Source organism: Polistes dominula, unplaced genomic scaffold, assembly GCF_049000335.1.
Source record: "Polistes dominula isolate Pdom_NZ unplaced genomic scaffold, Pdom_raw_medaka contig_20, whole genome shotgun sequence".
Lineage (NCBI taxonomy): Eukaryota > Metazoa > Arthropoda > Insecta > Hymenoptera > Vespidae > Polistes > Polistes dominula.
In genome coordinates, this window is record NW_028301147.1 from 601,583 (window position 1) to 624,363 (window position 22,781).

General features: G+C 31.1%; 4 protein-coding genes and 1 long non-coding RNA gene across 10 annotated transcripts; 2 read left to right on the forward strand and 3 right to left on the reverse strand.

Annotated features, from left to right (window-relative positions):
• Positions 1-27: 27 nt before the first annotated feature.
• On the reverse strand, positions 28-11,415 carry tacc (transforming acidic coiled-coil protein). Of its 2 annotated transcripts, XM_015323002.2 has the most exons (7): positions 10,976-11,415; positions 7,045-7,062; positions 2,157-3,888; positions 1,566-1,768; positions 1,251-1,480; positions 816-1,127; positions 28-693 (listed from the first exon to the last, which is right to left on the reverse strand). In XM_015323002.2, exons 1-7 carry the CDS (start codon positions 11,120-11,122, stop codon positions 495-497), a joined length of 2,841 nt encoding a protein of 946 aa, XP_015178488.2. In that variant the 5' UTR covers positions 11,123-11,415; the 3' UTR covers positions 28-494. The 2 variants fall into 2 exon arrangements, with proteins under 2 accessions (XP_015178488.2, XP_015178489.2); XM_015323003.2 differs by lacking the exon at positions 7,045-7,062 and having other exon boundaries at positions 10,976-11,414.
• Positions 4,338-8,100, forward strand: LOC107067463 (uncharacterized). 3 transcript variants are annotated; one of them, XR_016178226.1, is made up of 3 exons: positions 4,338-4,745; positions 5,603-7,139; positions 7,266-8,100. It is a non-coding gene; the product is annotated as an uncharacterized LOC107067463 (long non-coding RNA). The 3 variants fall into 3 exon arrangements; XR_001475864.2 differs by lacking the exon at positions 4,338-4,745 and having other exon boundaries at positions 5,141-6,360; positions 6,599-7,139; XR_016178225.1 differs by lacking the exon at positions 4,338-4,745 and having other exon boundaries at positions 5,141-7,139.
• A 554-nt stretch (positions 11,416-11,969) lies between the features above and the next one.
• On the reverse strand, positions 11,970-17,252 carry CycE (cyclin E). Its single transcript, XM_015323076.2, has 3 exons — positions 15,530-17,252; positions 14,498-15,113; positions 11,970-14,383 (listed from the first exon to the last, which is right to left on the reverse strand). Exons 1-3 carry the CDS (start codon positions 15,541-15,543, stop codon positions 13,634-13,636), a joined length of 1,380 nt encoding a protein of 459 aa, XP_015178562.1. The 5' UTR covers positions 15,544-17,252; the 3' UTR covers positions 11,970-13,633.
• Positions 17,253-17,720: 468 nt separating this feature from the next.
• lft (Limb expression 1 family member lowfat) lies at positions 17,721-20,883 on the forward strand. 3 transcript variants are annotated; one of them, XM_015323060.2, is made up of 5 exons: positions 17,721-17,859; positions 18,344-18,776; positions 19,022-19,207; positions 19,300-19,646; positions 19,725-20,883. In XM_015323060.2, exons 3-5 carry the CDS (start codon positions 19,051-19,053, stop codon positions 20,127-20,129), a joined length of 909 nt encoding a protein of 302 aa, XP_015178546.1. In that variant the 5' UTR covers positions 17,721-17,859; positions 18,344-18,776; positions 19,022-19,050; the 3' UTR covers positions 20,130-20,883. The 3 variants fall into 3 exon arrangements, with proteins under 3 accessions (XP_015178546.1, XP_015178549.1, XP_015178548.1); XM_015323063.2 differs by having other exon boundaries at positions 17,722-17,859; positions 18,347-18,776; XM_015323062.2 differs by having other exon boundaries at positions 17,779-17,859; positions 18,329-18,776.
• A 179-nt stretch (positions 20,884-21,062) lies between these two features.
• Positions 21,063-22,563, reverse strand: ClpP (Caseinolytic protease proteolytic subunit). The gene is made up of 5 exons (XM_015323059.2): positions 22,410-22,563; positions 22,174-22,326; positions 21,944-22,081; positions 21,449-21,839; positions 21,063-21,368 (listed from the first exon to the last, which is right to left on the reverse strand). Exons 2-5 carry the CDS (start codon positions 22,207-22,209, stop codon positions 21,211-21,213), a joined length of 723 nt encoding a protein of 240 aa, XP_015178545.1. The 5' UTR covers positions 22,210-22,326; positions 22,410-22,563; the 3' UTR covers positions 21,063-21,210.
• Positions 22,564-22,781: the final 218 nt, after the last annotated feature.

Here is a 22,781-nt window from a genome sequence, read left to right on the forward strand (position 1 = left end):
CACACACACACAAAATTGTTACATAAATTGTTGTTTTCTTCTATTTTAAAGTGATACCTTTGCTTTATTATTTATAAATTATGAAATATACAATTTTTTATTGCCAATATATATCAATTTTATTTAACCCGTATGAAATACTTTTGATTGGGGGGATAGAATTGATATTTATTGGCATTCAATTATATATATATATATACATACATATATATATATATATATATCGATAAATAGATTAATATATGCTTTAGTGATATATCTAGCGTAAGTTCTTTATATATATATATATTTAATATGATTAAGGCGAGTAAAAAAATAAAGACTAATAAAGAGAGGGAAGAAATAAAGAAAGACTAATACAGACTAATTGCGACAAGGGGGATGTGGTATTTCAGGAGAATATATTAAATTAATTTCTATTATAAAATTCTTGTTAGTTCTCCTTCTTCTCCTCCTCCTCCTCCTCCGCCTTCTCCTTCTCCTGCTTCTTATTCTTATTCTGCATTTTGACGACCACCAACCCTAGCAATCAATTCATCTAATATCTGTGTGAGTTCTTTGTTTTCCTTCGTTTTTTGCTCAACTATCTCAGCTAGTGAATTACTCTTCAATTCTGCTTTTCTCACCATCGCGTGTAATTTTACCGTCTCGGATTCGTGTTGTTTTTGTATATCCACTAATTCCAAATTAGCCCTGTAAACAATAAATTTTGTTATTAATTTAAAAAAAAAAAAACCGATGAACTTTTTACTTTTTTTGAAAAATTAATTTCTTATATATTTTATTTTGGTTGTTGTTGTCTTCTCTTCTCTTACTTTCTTAATTGCGACATGGCATGAGTTTTCAATTGATCGTAACGATTTTCTAATGACTTGATCGTTTCTAAGTTTTCTTGTATACTCTCTTTCAAAACACTTTCGTTATTTTTATAAGCTGAAACGACACCCTTAAGTCTTTCATATTTCAAATGAACGTCATTAAATGCAGCTTCGGTATTGCTAAGATGAAGATTAGTAGCTTGAAGCTCTTCTTGTATTCGAGCTTTTTCTTGCTCCAAATTAGCATGATCTCTTTCCTTTTCAGTTAATAATCGACTTATCGACTTTTCGTATTCGTCTACGACAACTCTGTGTAAAAAAAAAAAGAATATATATATATATTATTTTTAATTTTTCAAATGACATTTATTTGTTTATATAAATAATAATAATAATAATAATAAATATTAATAATTGTGAAGAATAACTCACGCTAATTGATTTTTATTCTCAATTTCTTCGTTCAATTGAGCTTGCAATTTTGTGATTTTTTCTTGAGAAGTTGCCTTTTGTTTTTCCAATTTACATTCATATTCCGTTTTCTGTTTTTCCAATTCTTTTTCCAATTGTGACACAGTTGCACGTAATAAATCCAATTTTTCCGTTCCGTCTATATTTTCCACTTCTTTCGTATCAGATTTAGTTACTTGTAAAGGTTCATCCTTAAAAGATGTAGATAAAAGTAAAAAATAAGTTTCATTTATTAAAAAAAAAAAAAGAAATAAATAATTTATAAAATACACTTACATTTTTGTCTTGAATCTCTTCTAATTTGTGTATCGTACCGCTGGTAGGAGTACTAAAAACTTGACTATTTCCTTGAGGTAACATACTGGTGTTTGCTAACAAAGGATCAAATTTAACAAACAAGGATTCATTCCTAAGGCGATTTGAACTTTCTGAATTTCCTCTTGCCGAAAGAAAATCAAAAGTCGTCGGATCATGGAATACTGAAAATGATGATGAATTTTGTTCAATTATTTCCAAATATTTTTCAATAATAATTAAAACCTTTGCTTACCACCCTTTCTGGGGTAACAACACGCTTACCACACTCGGGTCTTTTGGACCCGGGTGAGAAAAATTGTTATAAACAAAAAAACTATTGCGTAGATTTACTTCAACATTTTTTTTTTGAAACTTCTTTAATACTTACTTAAAAAGACTATATAGATTTTATAGCTTTAAATTAAATTTAAATATGTTTAAAAAATTATCAAAGTTGAACAATTGAGAAAAATGACTCAAGTTGCAAAAAAAGGTCTGGGCTCGTTTGAACCAAGTGTGAATAAGCAAAGATTAAAATACGTATTTTTATACACAATTTGTTAAACTTACTTTCTAACACTGGATTAGAAATATCATCTTCAAATTCTAAAGGTGATTTTAAAATGTCATCTGCAATTTCTCCTGCCGCTAATTCTAATTTTTCTAAAGAACAACAGATATCATCATTATCATTATCATCATTTTTGTTAGTCAATGTAGTACTCTGTCTTTGTGGTTTAAATTCTTCGTAATTAAATTCAATGTGTTCAACTTCGTTTAAGGGATCGTTATTTAAGAAAATGTCATCAGTTAAAGTTAACGTTTCATCCAATATTTCATCCTTACTTGTACTTTTGATATTATTATCATCAACACCATCTAATTCATCGATATTCTTTTCAATTAGATTTTCCTCGTTTACTTTATTATTTTTATCTGTTTTAGTTTGATTGAAATCATTCAATTCTGTTTCTTCACTTTCATTTACATTATTAGTTGAATCGATTTTATTATTATTATTATTATTATTATTTTCATTTACATTAAATGTTACATCATATTTATTATCATTAACATTTAATTTCGTATTAATCAATTGTTCATATAATTTGTCAGTTGTATCGATTTGTTTATCTTCCTTTCTTTCAAATGTTACATCTGTTTTATCTTCTTTTATATTAATTGTCGTATCAATTTTATGCTCATGTATTATATTAATTGTCGTATCAATTTCATTTTCATCTATATTAATAGTTGTATCAATTTCATGATCAGCTACATTAATAGTCGTATCAATGTTATTATCATCTATATTAATTGTTTTATCAATTTCATGTTCATTTATATTATTTTTTATTACATCAATGTTATTTCTATCCGTTTTATTTTCATCTCTATCATCAGATTTAATATTTTCATTAACAATATTGGTAACTATTTGATCAATAATACAAGTATTATTTGTTGTATCTATTTCACTTTTGTCTGTATTACTTAAATCAACTTCTTGTGTGATTTTATTACACGTATCTGTTTCCTTATCATTGATATTATTACATAAATGTTCAACTTTGTCTTCCTCTACGTTGTTACTGCAATCAACAGGAGTAGTTGATCTTGGTGTAGATGTTTCTAAAGTAAGTTGTACACTTTCAACTTGATATTCTTTTAATTCCTCTTTACTTTCTTCTACATTGCCAGCAATGTCTTCCTTAGTAAAAGATATATCTGTTTTCAAGTGTAAAGATTCTTGAGATGTATTATTACAAGTTAAATGATCTACAAGTAATTCTTCTTCTGTTTGAGAAGGATTAATAATAACAGGTGTTGCTGAACCATTTTCTAGCGTACATGTCTCATTTAAATGACCATTGATAGGTGTTTTCTCATCTATGAAAACATCAGTATCATCGATGGCTGAGTTGAAAGTTTGAATCAAAGTGTCATTGGGTGATTCATAAATAGAATTACAAGATGAGACTTCTTCTGTATTACAATCGAGTTGAATATCTGCATAGGCACGAATCAGATCATTGACACCAGGTATATTACTGTCCACATAGGAAGTGTCTGAGACCTTGTATAGTGGAGAATTGGTGTTGTCATCGATATCAGAATTGATACCACTGGTTTTGGTACTTTGAATACTACCGATGCTGTAATAACTGCTCTCTGAAGAGAAACTTTCCGGTGTGGAATACGTCACCAAGTCAGCATCCGCAAATTCACGCGCGAAACGCACCTTCACCTCGTGTTCGGCTGCAGCCTTGGAGAAAGTGTTGTTGGTTGTGTCGTTTCCAATCTAAAATCAATGAGGAAAAATAAATGTGAATAAAAGACTTTCAAATTGAAAAAAGTAATGACCAAAATAAAGAGAAGATAGGAGAGGAGAATGAATGAATGAATGAATGAATGAATGAATGAATGAATGAAGAGAAATGTAAGCAATCTAAAAATCTTTATCACAACGTTCTCCTACGGTTTTCTTCAAAACAGTTGCAGAATGGACAATGATAATGTTGTCAAATGGATGATATTATTGATACCTCGGATACAGGCGTTGAGGAAGATGCTGATGAATTTGCAGGAGAACGATGTAAGAGTCTGTTGATGTACTCCATAACAACAACGTGTTTATCAGCAAGCACAAACAACACTGTGCTAATTGAATCCGTGGGAAGAGAAAAAGAGAAGGGGGGAAAGACCAAAAAAGGAGAAATAGAGAATGATGAAGTTCACAGCGTTGTCTACCTCTGTTCACTGGGCCGACAATAACGGTGTACCAACCAGAAAGAGAATCAGCTGACTTTGAAACTCGATAGGGCAACGTAGCAATGTCTCGAGAGATGATTTTGTTAGAAAGAATTGCGCAACACACCAATATACACAGTAGTGTGTAGCCGCGAAATATGCGTTTCGCTCGTTCTAATAATAAATATATTTCACAGGGAGAGAAAGTTTTATCCACGATAGAAATCCTGTCAGTCTCGTTATAGTTCGAGATCGTTTACAAGTTGTTAGCAACATTATTTTTCTTTCAACGTTATCCGGCAGTATTTTATATCCTTAAATAAGAAACGTACCTTGCTAAAGGATTATTCTTTTTTTTTATTACAGTGGATACTTGGAAAAGTGATTTTTATGTGTGAACATTTAAAGGCAAGTATTTATATACATATATTATTATTATTATTTTGTATGTATAATAATTAATTACGGAATAATGTTTTTATTAATAACTGATATAAAAAAAAAGGTATTTATAAATTGATGTGTATATATATATATATTCAAATCACACACGATTTGCGCGCGTCCATATATGTATATAAATACCGAGAGATAGAACACGCATGTGTATACACGTACGCACGTATGAACGCACGCACGCACGCACGCACAAAATAGAACTCCCCTATTCGCGAGAAACTTTGTCTTCAACTTTACTTGGTAAATGGTATTTAAAAAGAAACACCATTTAAAATACGATGTGTTCAATTAAGATCCTTTCTTTCTTTTTTTCTTTTGCGCGCACGACGACGATTACCTTGTGAAAAAGATTGCCCATCTTTTCACTTTTAAAGTAGCTTCTCTTTTGAGCAAAGTCTTCAAGTTCTTTCCGTATTTATCACTTTCCTTCCTCTTCTTTTAACTCACGGAACCCCACGAAGTTTAGAAAAAAAAAAAAAAAAGAAATAGAAAAGAGAAGTCATTCCCCTTTTCTTCTTTCTCTAGATAGATATTTGTTCTTCTTTTATATTTGATCGCACCACCGTTGTTCCTGACAAAATAAGAATCACCGAACGGTGCTTACGAACTGTCAGCTTAGCATTCGAAACTGGCATACCAATTTTTTTTTTTCAAACGCGTTCTCGCGCCCTTCCGGTATTATTTATTTGGTTGGTTACTTGCTACGCGTCGACGACACCACTTCCGTCGTAGCCATTTTTTTTCTTTTTTTTTTTCCTACTTAATCGATGCAGTCTTAATTAAATATGCGGATCTTATTTCGAAAGGATACGTCAAGGTCAAGAAAACACCGAAACATGACATTGTTTGATTCGTAAGTACGCCGCTAACATTTGAATTTCGCGCCTAATAATAATTCACATCAAATGTTTCACTAATGATGGTTGTGTTTTTTTCTTTTTCACGAATATTGTTAACGATATATTGCAATGAATAGTTTAAACATGAATATTAAACAAAGAAAAATGACATTAGAATAAAGTTTGACATATTAAATTGTAAAATTTGTTCAATGCGCAAAAATTCATATTTCGCGCCACACTCATTTAAATCTTAATTTGACATCAATCGCTGTCATCAATATAATGTTTCGATAATGTCTTTTAATTTTATTTTTGAACGAATATTATTATAATATATATATTTCAATGAATGAATCATGAACTTTAAATGATAGACGAATCAAAAAAAAAAGTATTTATAAATATTGAAACGATAAGAAAATTCGAAATAATCGTCGAGTTTTTTTCCACAACTGCGGAATAATATAATGACGTGATAGGTGGCGCTAGTATTCTTTGGAGAGAGAGAGAGAGAGAAAAAAAGTGGGACACTACAGCTGTTTTATACGTTAAAGGATTTTATGAAACTACTACGATGCTGTAGAAGAATACGCATTTTCTCGTTAACCTCTTTATTTGTGACTTATAAATATCGATTAGATATAAATAAAAGGTTTTTTTTTCATCTGCTTAAAGAATTAATTGTTAAATAAAGAATAATTATTATTTCGAAGAAAACAAAGGTAAAAACAATTTGTAGACGAAAGAAATAAATTGGCTCTTGTTTTTTTTTGTTTTTTTTGGTGGATTACGTAAAACTGCAGATAAGGAGAATGGTTATTATGCGAAAAGATAATAAAACATAAGTCAATCATGTAAAAATAACTCGAATATTTGTTCAGTTTATTCATTTAATAGAAAAGAGTTAATTGAAATTGTAAAAGAAAAGAAAGCCTTGATACTTTAACCTATATATTTTAGTCCTAGGTCAATGTAATTAAAGGATCAATAAAATCTTTCGAATGGCAGCAGTGAACATTTCGAAGAAACAAAGGAAATATTTCATTACAATGTTAACACGAATTAATGCACAGTACGTAAGTATATAAGTAAACCCCTAGATATGATGACATCACAGGAGAAAAGAAAATGAGTCATATGCCATCCTACTCAGATGATAGACCAATTTCCATTATTGGCGTATAAAAGAAGAAAATCAAATTCAAAGATGACACCGATAGACAGATGATTGACAAGCACCAAAAAGACAAACAAACAAACAAAAAAAGACAAAAAAAGGCATGAACGAACCAATGTGACAAATTATAATTCGTCCAAATGCAATGAGACAACAATGATTTCTGAATTATAAATATATATATATATATATATATATAAAAAGAAAAAACAATTGGATGATCATTTACCTTAATTTTTAGATGATCCTAAAACAGAATGTCGACGATCCCAGAACTTGACCCAACAGCAGCGAGCAAGGGAGAGAGAGAGAGAATATTCGTAAGTAAGTAAGTAAGTAAGTAAGTAAGTAAGTAAGTAAGTAAGTAAGTAGCAAGTATAAGTACAAGAAGAGTACTTAGGTAGAAGAATGTATATAATATAAGGTAGAATGTATGTATGTGAAAACTAGTGGCTTGGAGTGCGCGCGCGACACGAACGCGCGTTCAAATACGAAGATATGTTCGGGTCTGTTCGGCTGTTGTGGGGGAATCGATTCTTCTACAAGCCCTCGAAGTTCGAGAGACTCGCGCTCCTTATTCGGAGCGTTCTTGACATCAAATCACGAATACGATGACCAACAACGACGTACAAACTGCAGTAGAGTAAAGTAAAGTTAAGTAAAGTAAGTATTTAAATAACAACAGCAACAGCAACTGCAACTGCAACTGCAGCAGCAGCAGCAGTCAACGAAGAGTAAACGAAGTAGTAAACGAAGAGATGGTGCATGAGTCATTCCCCATTTGCACCAAAAGGAACAACTACAACCTCCACTTTCCTCATCCTGTTCCTCCTTCTCCACCACCTTCAATTCCTACTTGCTATCCAGACATGATGCAGCAACACCAAGGGGAAAAGAGAGAGGAAAAGAAGTGGATGAAGATAGGCCTTGTCTTAAAAGGGGTGTATGTTGGATATACAATTGACTCTAAAGACATTTAATTCTATTCGAGAGAATTATTTCACTATTCTGCAGATAAATCATACACAATTTCTTTTTCTTTTTTTAAATAAAATTACTTTCAGTTTATTTTCGTTATGTAAGAAATAAAGCATGTTAGAAGGTATGTATGTATGTATGCATTTGTATGAAGACAGATAATATGCCAGATGTCTTCCTCGACTGCAATAAATTTTAATCAACAGTGTCCTGACAGTTAGATTAATATCAAGAGAAAGAGAGAAAAAGAATTTGAATTAATTCAAAATGAAGTTTAATTGAAAAAGAGAGAGAGAGAGAGAGTGAATGAATGAATGTAGGCGTTTGGTATAACTGAAGAACTGACAAAAAGAAAAAAAAAAGAAAAACAATTGAAAGGGACATCTTCGATCAGACTGCACACCTGTGCACCACACAACCTTCGATCCGTGTATACGGTTCTCTTCCTGATTCGTCTTCTAATATTAGAATTCGCATAGCGTATCGGCTGACTACTATGCAAGTATGAGAGGGAGAGAAGGAAAGTACGTCGGCCGCAAAAGAAAGGGGAGAGGGGGAGAGAGAAAGAGAACAGATATAGAAGAAAAACGACAAGGAAGATAACGAAGGTAGTGGTCGTCGTATGGTAACGATAGTGGTGGGAGGAAGAAAGAGAAGGGATGGGGTGGGGCGGGGCGGGGCGCGATTCGATCGCTCACCTTTCGTTCCTCGTGTTATCGAAAATTTGTTCCTGTCTCTCTTTCTGTACGCAAGTAAATATACGTGCGTGCGTGATGCACATATAACACGTTTGCAACGTGTTCTCTCGCGTGCAAAAGTAGCCGCTGAAAGATCCGCGCGGCGCGCGCGCGCGCGCCTCAATATTTTTTTATTGTCTCCTCTTCGTTGTCCCTTCTTCGTCTTCTTGTTTATTCAATTGTTCGTTATTTAAACCCGACGATTAATTGTATGTTACATATATGTATGTATTACGCGTACGTTGAAATATTGTCACGTTAAACGACGTAAATATATTACCCGAGTTCGTGCTAAGAAGCCGCTCCTTTTACTTGTCGTCGTCGTCGTCGTCGTCGTCGCTTCGACGACGTTCTTCACAGCACGCAACTCAAAGCGCGCACACGCCGTATCACCCGGAGATCACCGAAGATAGAAAGGTGGTAGGGGAGTGCACCGAACAAAATATCCCCCCGCGAATCTAACGCCATCTTCATCATTTGCATGCGTCGATAACATATTGTTTTAGTCGTGCAGCGTATTATCATCGGTCGGTAATTTGTTTTCGTTTCTTATGGTAATTACTAGTAGATACTTTTTAAAAACATATATATATTGTTTTGATTTTCATTTACGTTAGAGAAAGAATTTTTCATTCAACTTATATTCTGAACACATGATTTTACATTTCTTTTTTTTCTTCTTACAAGATATTTATTAAGACAAATATTTGTAATTATTCATAAGAATCGAAGAGAAGGAAAATCAAATTGTTAGACAATTAAATGTGAAACAATTTCTGAACTAATTTTATTCCGAATAAAAAATAGACATTTTTCTTAGAAATATTTTAACCCCGATTGTCTTTCGTCACATGTCAAACAAATTAGCTTTACTTTTACAATAGAAGCACACGGTTAATCGCATGACATTTCAGCTCGTACCGAAGGGTAAATCCGAATTAGCACAAAACACATTCTATTCTACCCCCACCTTTTATCCTCATTCTAAATACTTTAACACGTTTACCTAGATTAACTGTCTCATTGACGAAGTTACATAAACAAAATAAATAACAAATCATTTTTTTTTGGTTTCAATTATCACATACTTATAATTAAATCAAATTGACATAACTATAAATATTAAATAAATAAATTGCTCGACATATGCATATGACCTACATATTGTTTAGTAATTAGATAGTAGATAACTGTTATGGCTTCATCTGAAAATATCTCGTTAAATAATGCATTACACATTTACTTTTATTTTTACTTTTTTTTTTTTTTCAATAAAATCTTCACAATAATAATATTTTTGAAAATATACATAATATATGTATAATCATATGCATGTAAAATTAATTGAGAATAAAAGAGAAACTAATTAAAATACTCATCAAATAACTAAATTTAATCCTTCACGTTACCTAGGGTTAACATTCGAATCTCGATACGTCGCATTCGTTGAAGTCTCTCTCCCCATCATTCCGCGACTTCAAAAACATACAAATAATCTTGAAATTATTTCAGCCTCTCTTTTATTTATTTCCGCATGCCTTAAGCATTTCAATTAGTCATTTATTTTTTATTTATTTAATCAAACCTGTCTATCATCTTTCAAACCTAGCTTATATATATTTAACACAATAAATCATTTCTAAATTAATTATATAATAAATGAAATATATACGATGGGATGTATTAAAAAAAAATGTTGAACTTTGAACAAAACAACAAACACTTTTATTTCTTTTTTTTTTGTAAATATTATTATAGCTCACAACTTTTCAACCTATCCGTATATATAATTTCATAAATATTTTGACATTTCAATTTTTCAATCATATGGATAATTAATATTCTTGATACTATACAAATCAATCATGCATTCGGAATTCTTTTGTAAATAATTTTTATGGGTATGATTCGTGAACTGCACACGTGACACACATTCACAATAATTCAACGTATAGAGACATACACTGTCATGGTATTGTATTAACAATTATTATATTTTATTAATTAATAAAATAATTACGATGGAACAAAAATGTACGTAGGTAATGAAAGATGAAGGATCTATCATCGTTGGTCAAAAACTTTGACTTTGAAAAGTAACGGGAGAAGAGTAAAGAATTTATTTTTGTTTCAAGGTACTCCTGGAGATACAGAGTTTATTTATAGGAATTCATCCTCCGGTCGAACTATCAGTAAACGCCCATGGAAGACAAGAAGAAGAAAGAAGAAGAAAGAAGAAGAAGACGACGAAGAAGAAGTAGTAGTAGTAGTAGTAAAAGAAAAAAAGAAAAAACTCGAAGATATTTTAATTTGTTTTCCCCCTCTACTATTCTCTTTCTCCCTTTGTACCGTATCGTTCACCAAACAATGATCTTGCACCATGTCCGAATTTGTATTTAAAAGAAATAAAAGAAAAGTAAAAAAAACAAATAAAAAATGGGGTACCTTACGACGAGGAGAAGTTTGTGTTGGCGGGGAATTGTGAAGCATGGCTGTGATTTCCCTTAGAACGACCCTCGTCCCTTCACGAACTTGTCCTCCAACGATGATGTTTTTTGGATTCGACATTTCTCCTGGTCGTCGTATTTCCATATTTTGTGACAAATATTTGACGCTTCTGTTACTGTCCTTTTGGTTTTCTTATTCCTCTTCTTTTTCTTCTTTTTTTTTTTTTTATATACGTTACAAAGATAAATTTTTCTCAGCTCGCGTCTCTTCTCTCCACCAAATCAAAACGCACTTTTTCTTCGACGTATCACATAACTAAAAACACATTTAGATCTTTAATTACACTTATGAACCTTTGACAATTACGTATCCGACACCAATTAATTAATTTGATTCGTTTATTCACTCGTTAGCACCAACTTTTGTAACCTTACACACATTCAATTCTACAATGCAACGACACGACGACTTTTAACGGCTGCCTTAGCATTCACAAACTTGAATGCGAAACTTGTAACCAATCAAAATTGCCGATTTATTTAACTCTATGCGCCACCGTATCGTGTGGCATCTTCCTTATACGATTGATAATATAGATTTCTTTAATCTTATTTAACTGTATAAAATAAGTAAAATATATGTATTATATTATCCTATTTTTTTATTTAATGAAACACATAATGTTAATTAAATATATAATTAATGTTAATTCTACTGTAAAATATTTCTATTTTTATTTATATTAAAGTTAATCTTATGCAAATTTGAATGAAACAAATTTACAAAGATAGAAAGAAGAATAGTTTATATATATACCTTAATTTTGTATTTTTATGACAAATAAACGTACTTATGATTTCTCGTTACAGTTTAATCACATTTGTCTATTTATATTAAGTAATTTTTATAAATATCGAGTTTAATTAAACGCTATGTACTTACGAAGATGCAACAGGTTTCAATTGATTAGAAAAATAATCTCCACTCAAAGAAAATTTTATTTTGTATATTTAATAAATCAAGGTACACATTTTCTTTACCTTATTACATAGTTGAATTTATTAGATTCGTTTATTTGTTTCTTCCATGTAAGATCATACAAATGTAACCGTACTACGCTTTTTCTAACACTGCAGCAATATCTTGCAACAAGAAGATGATTCCAACGACCAATCAGAACGGATGATTTATTTGTTTGATTTAAATGCAATGGCGCTGTATTTTATCTTTCCACGGTCGGTAATACAGATCTCTAACAATCTTGATGAAAATGCGCGCCAAAATATCATACATATGAATTTCATTGCATTTTTATTGTTTATATATATATATAAAAAAAAAAAAAAAAAAAAAAGATGTACTTATAATGTTAACTAAACATATAATATTATTCTTACAAGTTTCTATTACTAAATTTAGATTTAAAATTCATGCAATATAGTATAACCGTATACAATTAATTTGTTCGAATTAATTACAATAAGGCAATTATTATTATTATTATTATTACTAATACATTGATTACTGGTAAAAGCTCCTTTTTCGAATATCCTATAGATTAACAAGTTTATTCTCAAGCTTCATACAAATGTGTATAAACCATCACGTTATTTTACGTGAACGGCAGTGTGAAAATATCACCACGAGTTATGGTGTTTGTAAGTCTTGTCATATTATTTACTCATGCTAATTTCTCTCGTACAATCTCACGCGCATCCACTCACTCGAAACTTCTATTTTCATCTTTTTTTTTTTTATGCATATTATATATTATATGTGTAAATATATATATAATATATTATATATAATATGTATAAAAAACTGCACACACGTACAATACATTAATATATTACCGCATTACATAGTAAATTAATAATAAGCGATATATATATATATATATAATACTATTAACAATGTTCTTTTTATATATAAATAAAAAGAACTCCAAGTAAAGATTTTTCATAGGCACTAGAATAACTTTTTTTTGTTTTTTGTTGACTGAATAATAATAATAATAATAATATTTATAGGAATAAGAACAATATTAATTAAATATGATTTGTTAAAGTATATGTTGTGTGAAACATTACTGTATGGATATAATCACAGAGATTAGTCACCATTTAATATATGGTTCCTATTTAAGTTCAAGTTGCTTTAAAACAAGGCACTTATTTCTTCTTCTTTTTTTTTCTTTCTTTTTTTTCTTTTTTTTTTTTAAAATGTAAACATTTATATATTATACTAAAATATATATTACATTAAATTTGTGCTCAGAATCAATATCCACTAATAATAATGCCTTTTACAGAGTTATTTTCTATAACAATCACCACCCCATACTAAACGATTGTTCGAGATATGATCGATCGATTAATGTACATAAAGGAATTAACATTATGCATATTATTTATGAAATAAAATGTAACAACTAATATACGCACATGCATAAGATTTGATACGTGTGAGAGCGCTGTTATCGATTTTGTTTTCTTCTCTTTTCATTCTTTTTCTCTCCTCCATTTATTTCTCGTAATTCTTTTTTTCAACAATAACTTTTTTTTCTTTCTTTTTTTTTTCAAAATAATAATAACTCTAAAATTTAAAAAAAAATTATTCGCAAATAAATGAGTAATAGTTGTTAGCAAATAATTATTATGTGTACGGGCGTAACTGTGGTGGATGACTTGGAGTCGATGGATCATTTTTTTGACTGCTAGATGGAGGAGTTAAAAGACAATTTTCAGTTGGACTACTATTTAAATCGGATTCAGTTTTAGTTTCTACTTCTTCTAGGTCGATCGGTAGAATATCATGTGGCACTCGATGTTGCGCTTTCTCTAACATGTTCAGATCTACAACATGAGTTTGAATGCGATGCGATTCGTCTATCACTATATTAGGTACTGCTGCTTTAAGTCCAGATCCAGAATTAGATTCTACAGGAGATACAGCGGATCTTAATAAAAATTGGGGACCTTCTTCCAATACTGTTGTAGCAAATGGGGTCATCCACTTGACGCAAGGGGCCAATTGTTCCCAAGAATAACGTGACACATTTAATGCACACTCTCGTCCTTGTATATGGTAAATGCATCCTGCAGCTATGTGACTGTAAGGAAATTTTAAACTTCCTTCATCCAAAGTTGCTAAATCCAAAAGCTGAGCAATTTGTGTATACTGTAATCCACTGTACTGTGGATATATAAACACGTTGGGCTTAGACCAATCACCGGATTCTATTTGCATGTAAGTATTTAGCCATGCGGAAGCAGTTATGGATGATAGATTCCATCCGAGTCCTTTTAAGATGATTAACTCTTTTCCCAAAATCTCCTCTTCCGTACAAGCTCCATCAGTGACGTATGCAAACTCAGCTACTTTAGGTGGATAAATTTCTTCGAACTGAAAATCAATTATGTGTTTCATTATAGATTGTTATATTTATAAATAAAGTATTTGAAATGAGTAGAAATTAATGTAAAAAAAAAAAAAAAAAGGTAAATAAAGCGTACATACCTTAGCTGCTATAAATAGGCATGTAATACCTATAAGTTGTAATTGACTTTTTGGTACATTTTGATGAATAGACAGATATCTGTCTATATAATCCATAGCAAGATAATAAGTTTCTCTGTGTAGTTTGTACACTTCGCATACTTCGATAAGCCAATCCAACAAAATAGCTCGCATTCTTGGTTGTAATGTCGGATGCCTTAGAAACATTTGTGAATCTCTTTGACCAAGAGTCTTCTGATCTTCCAAACACATAAGGTTCCATACATGCGTACTATCTGCCCAAGAAAATAATGGAAGCGGAGCTGACCTATTTGTTCCATTGTTAGAGCCGGATGGTGTTAAGAAACAAGTTGCGTTTCTTAATTCAGACCAAGTTGCTGGCTCCTGTTGTTCTTTTAAAGGCGTTGGAGATGCTTGAAGAGGTGTGCATGGATTTTCCATTGAAAGTGCACCATTACAAGACTCGTATGGCACGTGAGATAATGCTGGTACTTTGCTAGGCGGATATATATTCTCTGAATCTTCGGAAAGTTCAGCGGTGCGCCTTTTGCGTTTCATTGATTGCCTCTCCTTACCACATTGCAAATAGGTTTGTGAAGATTTCTTCTCTTGTAAACTGTTGATAGATGGACAAAAAATATATATATTATATATTTCTCCAAAACTACTGCTTTCCTATCGTATGAATAAGAAAACTTATAAAAAATAAATGACCTAAGTACAACGATTAAACACTCAATACAATATGCAATATGGAAAATTGTAACTACAATTTATCATTTATTATATCTCTATTAACGTTATAATTAATCTGCTATGGCATTTGTTCTTTTAGTAATCTCAATATGTGTTGAACAGTTACAAGAGAAGGTTATATAAACAAAATTAAAGCCACAACTAAGGGAGAAAAAGTAATCGATTGTTTGTTAAGAGTATTCCAAGGTCGCTATAATGAGTATCAATTTGTTCTAAATGAAAACCAATGAGATAAAGGAAAAAATTTTTCTATAAAATAGAAGATCAAATACTCACTTGGTCTGTTGCATGTTGCTGAGATACGCCAGCTATGTTCGAAATATTTCCAAGTGTTATTAATTATTTGTATTTATTATACGAATCGACCGATATCGTTCTAAATATTGAAGGTAATTAAATGAAATTTAGTCGAACAATATTGTCGATAAAATACTGAAAATGATGTTAGCGCGCGAAGTTTAGGCACACTCGATCGCCATAATGCACGTCGTCTTTCCAATACGAATACGATATTTAACTATTAAACTTAAAGTCACTTGTGATATTTGATCGTAAGAAAATCTTCTCTAGTCCTTAGATATGTAAAGTTTAAGTGTAAATGAATTTGGAATAAAAGTTTCATGGAAAAATCGGAGGACGTGGATCTCGAAGCGCGGGAGACCAGCGCGCGAAACGATGACCAACCCCTGCTTGCAATCTGGCGCTGTGACGCCCTCTATATGAATGCCATAACCTCAAAAGGGGAAAATTTTTCAATGTCGACAAATATTTTCGAGAGGACTTCCCTTGACCTCTATCAATGGACAAACATCGATGTCATTCTCAGGAAACAAGGATTTCCTTGATCAAACAAAGGTCTCTCTAGCTCTTCCTTCGGTCCACGACTCCTCCCAATTAGACTCGATTTTTCCAATAATTAACCACTACAAAGGCACCCGATGAACTTTTTCTCGAATAGAATGAGCACATTAGTCTCCTTATTGATAATTTCTTTTCACTTGTATATGAAATAATAGCGTTAAAACGTTTTCGAAACAACACGATGCCACATGTATTGAGACTCTTTTGCGTCCATTAGTATACGCTGCTTCCCGCCTTGATCTAATCGCGCCGTATTTTCGAACAAACGATAGAATAACTTTAAATTCACTCAAGTTAAATGCGTTACGATGAGGAACTTTAGATAATCGTGTAAAAAAGATAAATAATAAAATAATATATATTTAAAATAAACTCAAGAAACAGGTACGAAAGACTGTCTTGTAAGAACGCCACAAAAGTAACAGGCGCCGGGTAGGCGTGCTTATAGGTGTCGCTAGTAACGTTTCGAGGATAGGCCTTTCTGATTGGTCGAGCCGTCTGACACAGCTGGCGCTCAGCTGATCCATCCGTAACACACACTCTTATTTACCTTCACCGATAAGTGACGCGCGCTAGTTGATACGATGCAACACCATGCACACACACACAACTCGACAACCCTGACCCACGCGGGAAAATACGCGCGCGCGGCTAAATGAATTTCTCTTCATCCCGCTACACCCCTGCTCTAACATTACCGCTCTCTTCCTCTTTCATTTCCTCTTTCTCTTTCTTTCTATGCGTATGCGCGCGCATCCAACCAACAACGTAACAGAAGACTACAAACCGCGTTGATCGGATTCTTCCAGAGATGCGCAATCCTTACCACGTGTAGAACACGATGACCCCTTTCAAATTTTGCGCTACAAGATCGATTTTATATTATTGTATTTCTTTTAGGCTTAGAAATTCTAACGGGTCTTATAATATAACTACATATGAAGACCTTAGTGCGTCTTATGGAAATTATATACATTATATCATAGGCTTCTACTCCTTGTCTAACTGTACTTTTTAGAAACTCCTCTCTTGGTTTTTTTATTCTATTTAAATTATCAATTGTTATGTATCCTAATTTTATCTACTCTTCTTATTACTTAACAATATTCGATTTAGAATAAAGTTAAAAAAAGAATGCTTACGATCGATATTTATTTTCGATGAATGTACAAATTACTGAATCTTGTCTTATTATAAATAAGTCTTAATTTTATAGTTATTTATGAAATTTATTGAATTTAATAAATAATAAAATGATTGTAATACTCTAAAATAGAAAAGATTGTCTATTATTTTTTTATTAATGCATAACTGATGCAAACTATAAAAAATAAAAGATAAAAATATCGTTGAATAAAGTCGATAATTTATCGACCGTATCGATAGTTCCAAACTGTTTATCGATCGATATTGAAACTATAGGGAATTTACAAAATTAATAACTACGTGTCGCTTTGATCGATAATAAACCAATAACAGATTTAGTCATCTATCTTATATATTATCAGTGAACATCATTTTACGACTAATCACACACACACGCGCACACATACGAGTGTACTTGACGATTTCGTACACATATGCCGAGTTCGATGCAAGTATGTACGGAAATTCGGTGTGTGACGGGGGCGAGGGTGAGGGGTTGAGGATTCTAGGGGGAAAGACGAAGTGCAAGAATGCGATGTGCAACATCGAACGACAAACACAAGGAAAACACTGGCGTGCCGTTGACTGGGACGGGGAAGGTGCGCTCTTACATTTATTGTCATTTCAATAATATGATCGATAATTATCTAGAAATAATTACAATTTCTATTCTACATTGTTTTACATCTAATTATATATTAAATTCTAATATAAATATGAATAGATATTTTCTTCACTAATATCTTTTTATACTTAAACACAAATGATTTAAAAAAAAAATTATGTACCATAGTAATATATTTATAATAAATATATAAATAAATAGATTAAAGATAATTGTTATCAAGATCGTAATAATTTGATTAAATTTTAATAATATTCTTATTATTGTTAATAAATTTAAATGTCAAATAATAAACGTGACAAAATAAATATATTACATTTGTCTGTACAATATTTATACTTTATCAAATATTATATATATAATATTGAAGATAATTATATAATAGAATAATTGAATGACAGTGTAAGAATAGATATTAAGATAAATCTAAATGATTGTAAAAGTGTTATGATTCGTAGTAGTGATATTTGGAAGGGCATAGGGAAGAGACGTACGGCCCTGGTTTTCTGGAAATCGTCAGCGGTCCGGGGCCATTAAACGCGTTATATGTGTCTTGCAATTTGATCCCACAGTGCAGAGAGAAGAGTACACCCGATCGGAGAATAATTTACGCAAATTCCTGGTCTCATCTCTGGGCTCTCTGCAGGTGGGCCTGTTGGATTTCTTCTTGATCTTTGATGCCTCGGTATCACACACACGTTCAGACAGACACATGTACACAGTGATAGTTACTTTTACCCAATAGTCAAGTCTACACCTTAAAAAGACTAGTTTAGAAATTGATCAGATAAAACCAAGGAAAGAAACCAGGACACGACAGGATTCTCTCGCACAATCGCCAATTCGCCAATTTTTTTCTTACGCTAATTCACCCAAGACGAAGACTTATCGGTAATTAATTTTTTTCCCTGTTGTTGTTGTTAACAAATGTTCATTTTTATTTTTAATATCCAAATATTTGTATGATTCTATTCTGTTAAATGACATTGGATTTTTAATCACGTTTGGAATGTTTGTGACAAAAGTGTTTTTCATCACTTTTTCTTTCTTTTATTTGATTCTTTTCTTATTTTTGTTATAACTATAATAATTATTTATATAGTTGTGATTATTTAAATATAATTACATTTTTACAGTGTAAATGAACGTGTAGTATTGTGGAGTAATGCAAGGCATGATGCCAGTTAAGACAAAATCTCGTATTCCTGAGACAATGGGAGTAACCAATGGATTGGTGGATGCAAGAGCAAAGCAGGTTTTGAGGGAAGCTGTAGATGCAGTCGTCAATAGTTTTGCTAAACATACTCAGGGTTATGGAAGAGGTTTGTTCTTTTCCTTTTACTTTTACTTTTCTTTTTAATATATATTTATTGAAGTTAGGATAAAATGTTTACATAATAATATATATGTTTAGTGAATGTGGTTGAGGCGTTGCAAGAATTCTGGCAAATGAAACAAAGTAGAGGCACAGAATTAAGAAATGGAGCATTAGTTATTTACGAATCTGTCCCAGGTGCTAGTCCACCGTATGTTTGTTACGTAACCCTTCCTGGAGGATCTTGCTTTGGAAGTTTTCAAAATTGTCCTACCAAAGCTGAAGCACGTAGATCAGCGGCTAAAATAGCATTAATGAATTCGGTATTCAATGAACATCCATCACGAAAAATTACTGATGATTTCATAGAAAAAGCTGTTGCTGAAGCAAGAGCAAGTTTTGCTAAACCTTCCACTACACCTAACAGCGTTGGCAATCAAACTCAAGTAATTTTGTACTCATGTTATTATTTAAATGTATTGTGAATATACATTTATATATTTAAGATTAAAATATATTTTTAGGGAAATGGTGATGACAAGGAAGATCCGAACACTGGCATTGGCGCATTTCGTTTCATGTTGGAATGTAATCGTGGTAGGACAATGTTAGAGTTTCAAGAACTTATGACAGTTTTCCAATTACTTCACTGGAATGGTTCATTGAAAGCTATGCGAGAAAGACAGTGCAGTAGACAAGAAGTAGTAGCTCATTATAGTCATCGTGCATTAGATGATGATATGCGCAGTCAAATGGCACTTGATTGGGTTGCCAGAGAACACGAAAGCGGTGGTGGAGTTGTTGCTATGGAATTAGCTTTAGCAGAAAGAGAACTTGAAACAGCACGTTTGGCAGGACGCGAGCTTAGATTTCCAAAGGAAAAGAAAGATATACTAATGTTGGCTCATGCTCAAGTTTGTCCCCAATGAATTATTATTTGAGGTAATATCAATTATTTGAGACTTTATGAGACTGCTTTTTTGAAAATTGGATCATTCAGAAAGATAAACAATTCATGTGCCTTGTAAGGATCGAATTTTCAAAAATAACGATTCACTCTTCATTTGTTATTCATTTTTTAAATCATTAGACAATTGTATTTTATCAAGGTTCACTTTTGTTCTTTGCTTTTTTTTCTTTTTTTTTTTTTTTTTTTGGAAGAAATATATTACACAAAGAATTTTGTGATAATACACTTTCGAAGGAATTTGAAAATTCAAAGAAAAGTGTTGTGGTGTACCCAGGGTATTTGAAGTACTTAATCTCTGCTAGAAATTAATTGAAGCAGAAATAAGAATAAATGTTTAATGTCGTCCTACGTACGTTTGTAAGCGTTTTTAAACACATAGAGATTTGTCTTCCATTTTTTTTTTGTTTTTGTATTATTTTCTTTTTATAAATAATACGAAACGTATTTCATATATATATATATATATATATATATACGGAGTGGTGAAAAGAAAAAGAATTCGATATTTGAAGAAATGATTTTAAGATCTGCGTTGATTAGAACATTTTTTTTTACTTATCTCGATAAGTACTATAAACTCTTTAAATATCGAACCCCTTTTTTTTACCACCCTGTATATATAAATATTTACATTCCAGTTATATATGCTTAAACACATATTGCGCTTATCTTTTATGGTACGTGTATGCTAATGCAAAAAAAAAAAAAAGAAACATACACGTATATATATACATATATATATTGATATTCAAAGAGATTGAAATATCTTTTTAAATATTTTTATATGATGTAGTATGTGAGATCGAGTACGTCCATGAATATATGAAACTTATATAAAACGAAGACATTTTCATTGTGCCTGAAGATAAGTGATTACGACATAGTAGATATATAATTGTTTCAATAATATTTTATTATTATTATTATTATTAATATTATTATTATTAAAATTATTATTATTAAATATTGACAAATACATTTTTTAAAATATAAAGTTACAATTTGTTCACTTATACCTTGAATTTAACTATAAAGGAATATTAAGTTGGTGTTGCGGCATTTACAGTATCCTTAGACAACGTTGGCGCGGGTGAATTTTGTTCTTCTTCTTCCAAAGGATGAGCAAGTATTTTATCTATTATTCCAAATTCCTCAGCTTGAGGAGGACTCATGAAATTATCCCTTTCCATACAGCTCTCTAATATAAATGATAAAATTAATTGAAAAATAAGAACATGTAAAAACATATTGAAAAATTATTGTTAATAATTGACTTACGTATTTTTTCTAATTTCTGTCCTGTATGCTTGACATACAAGTTATTTATTTGTTTTTTAAGTTTTAATATCTCTACAGCTTGAATTTCTATATCCGTAGCTTGACCAGATACTCCTCCTGATGGTTGATGAATCATAATTCTAGCATTAGGTAATGAATGTCTCATGCCCTTTTCTCCAGCAGCTAAAAGTAAGCTCGCCATTGAGCATGCCTGACCAACGCACCACGTTGCAACAGGTGGTAAAACATATTGCATGGTATCGTAGATACCCAACCCTGCTGTTACACTACCACCAGGCGAGTTAATATACATATGAATTGGATTTTTACTACTCTCTGACTGAAGAAAAAGTAATTGAGCTATAACCACTGATGAAACATTATCTGTAATCTATTTGAAGAAAAAAAGTAGAAGATAAATTATTGTTTTAAATAGATTGTTAGATAAAATTATAAATTTGTATATATTTTATGTAATTAAGAAGTCAATATTACCGGACCCATAAGACAGATTATTCGTTCTTTTAAAAGACGAGAATAAATGTCATATGCACGTTCTCCTCTTCCACTTTGTTCCACTACTATTGGCACAAAATTTAAGTAACGTGTACTTAGTAGTTGTTGACCATAACCCTATTTTCAAAAGAAATATATTAATCAATTAAATGTATTCTATTTATTTATTTTTTTTCATCTTAAAAATTATTGAAGTAAAAAATACGTACACTGATACGTAATAAACTGTTGATTTTTTGCAACATTTCCACAAGTTTTTTTCTTTTTTTTTCTTTTATAAATAATTTTGGTTTTTTTTTTTATCTATAATCGTTGATTAAGTTCATTAGGTATTTTGTATTAATATTAAATACACCTTAAACCTAAAGAAATAAATAATAAATATATAAAATATTTTAATGATTCACAATATATAAGGCAATAGTTTAAATAAAAGAAATAGCACCTCTGTTAACAAAATTCGTTCACAACGTTGAAATTAAATTATTTAATAAACATCAATTGACAATATAAATGTATTGAAAAATGACATAGAAGTAAATGACCTGAATTTTTTTAGGTTATGTTTTGGTATTCGTTAAAATATCAGAATAGCTCAGTCGGTAATAGTAACAGATTTTTTTTATCATGTATTTTTTCATTTGTATTATTATGACATATAAAATTAAATACTTATTATTATTATTATTTTAAAACTTATTCTTTTCAAAAAAATAATTTAACTTTGACATTTGATAATTTGTTACAAAATTGTTTATTTGAAAGTGATAAAATTGTTTTACCATATGAATAATTATTGTAGTTTAGATAGAATTTT

Coding starts and splice junctions, on each gene's coding strand:
- CycE (XM_015323076.2), bottom strand. Junction 14,384..14,497: donor GCCTATTTATAGCAGCTAAG/GTATGTACGCTT, acceptor ATTGATTTTCAG/TTCGAAGAAATTTATCCACC.
- lft (XM_015323060.2), top strand. CDS start 19,051: ATGCAAGGCATGATGCCAGTTAAGACAAAATCTCGTATTCCTGAGACA. Junction 19,208..19,299: donor TACTCAGGGTTATGGAAGAG/GTTTGTTCTTTT, acceptor ATATATGTTTAG/TGAATGTGGTTGAGGCGTTG. Junction 19,647..19,724: donor GCGTTGGCAATCAAACTCAA/GTAATTTTGTAC, acceptor ATATATTTTTAG/GGAAATGGTGATGACAAGGA.
- ClpP (XM_015323059.2), bottom strand. CDS start 22,209: ATGTTGCAAAAAATCAACAGTTTATTACGTATCAGT. Junction 22,082..22,173: donor ACAGTTTATTACGTATCAGT/GTACGTATTTTT, acceptor TTTTGAAAATAG/GGTTATGGTCAACAACTACT. Junction 21,840..21,943: donor TAATCTGTCTTATGGGTCCG/GTAATATTGACT, acceptor TTCTTCAAATAG/ATTACAGATAATGTTTCATC.
- tacc (XM_015323002.2), bottom strand. CDS start 11,122: ATGGAAATACGACGACCAGGAGAAATGTCGAATCCAAAAAACATCATC. Junction 1,769..2,156: donor TTCTAATCCAGTGTTAGAAA/GTAAGTTTAACA, acceptor CATCATTTTCAG/TATTCCATGATCCGACGACT. Junction 694..815: donor GCCATGTCGCAATTAAGAAA/GTAAGAGAAGAG, acceptor TATTGTTTACAG/GGCTAATTTGGAATTAGTGG.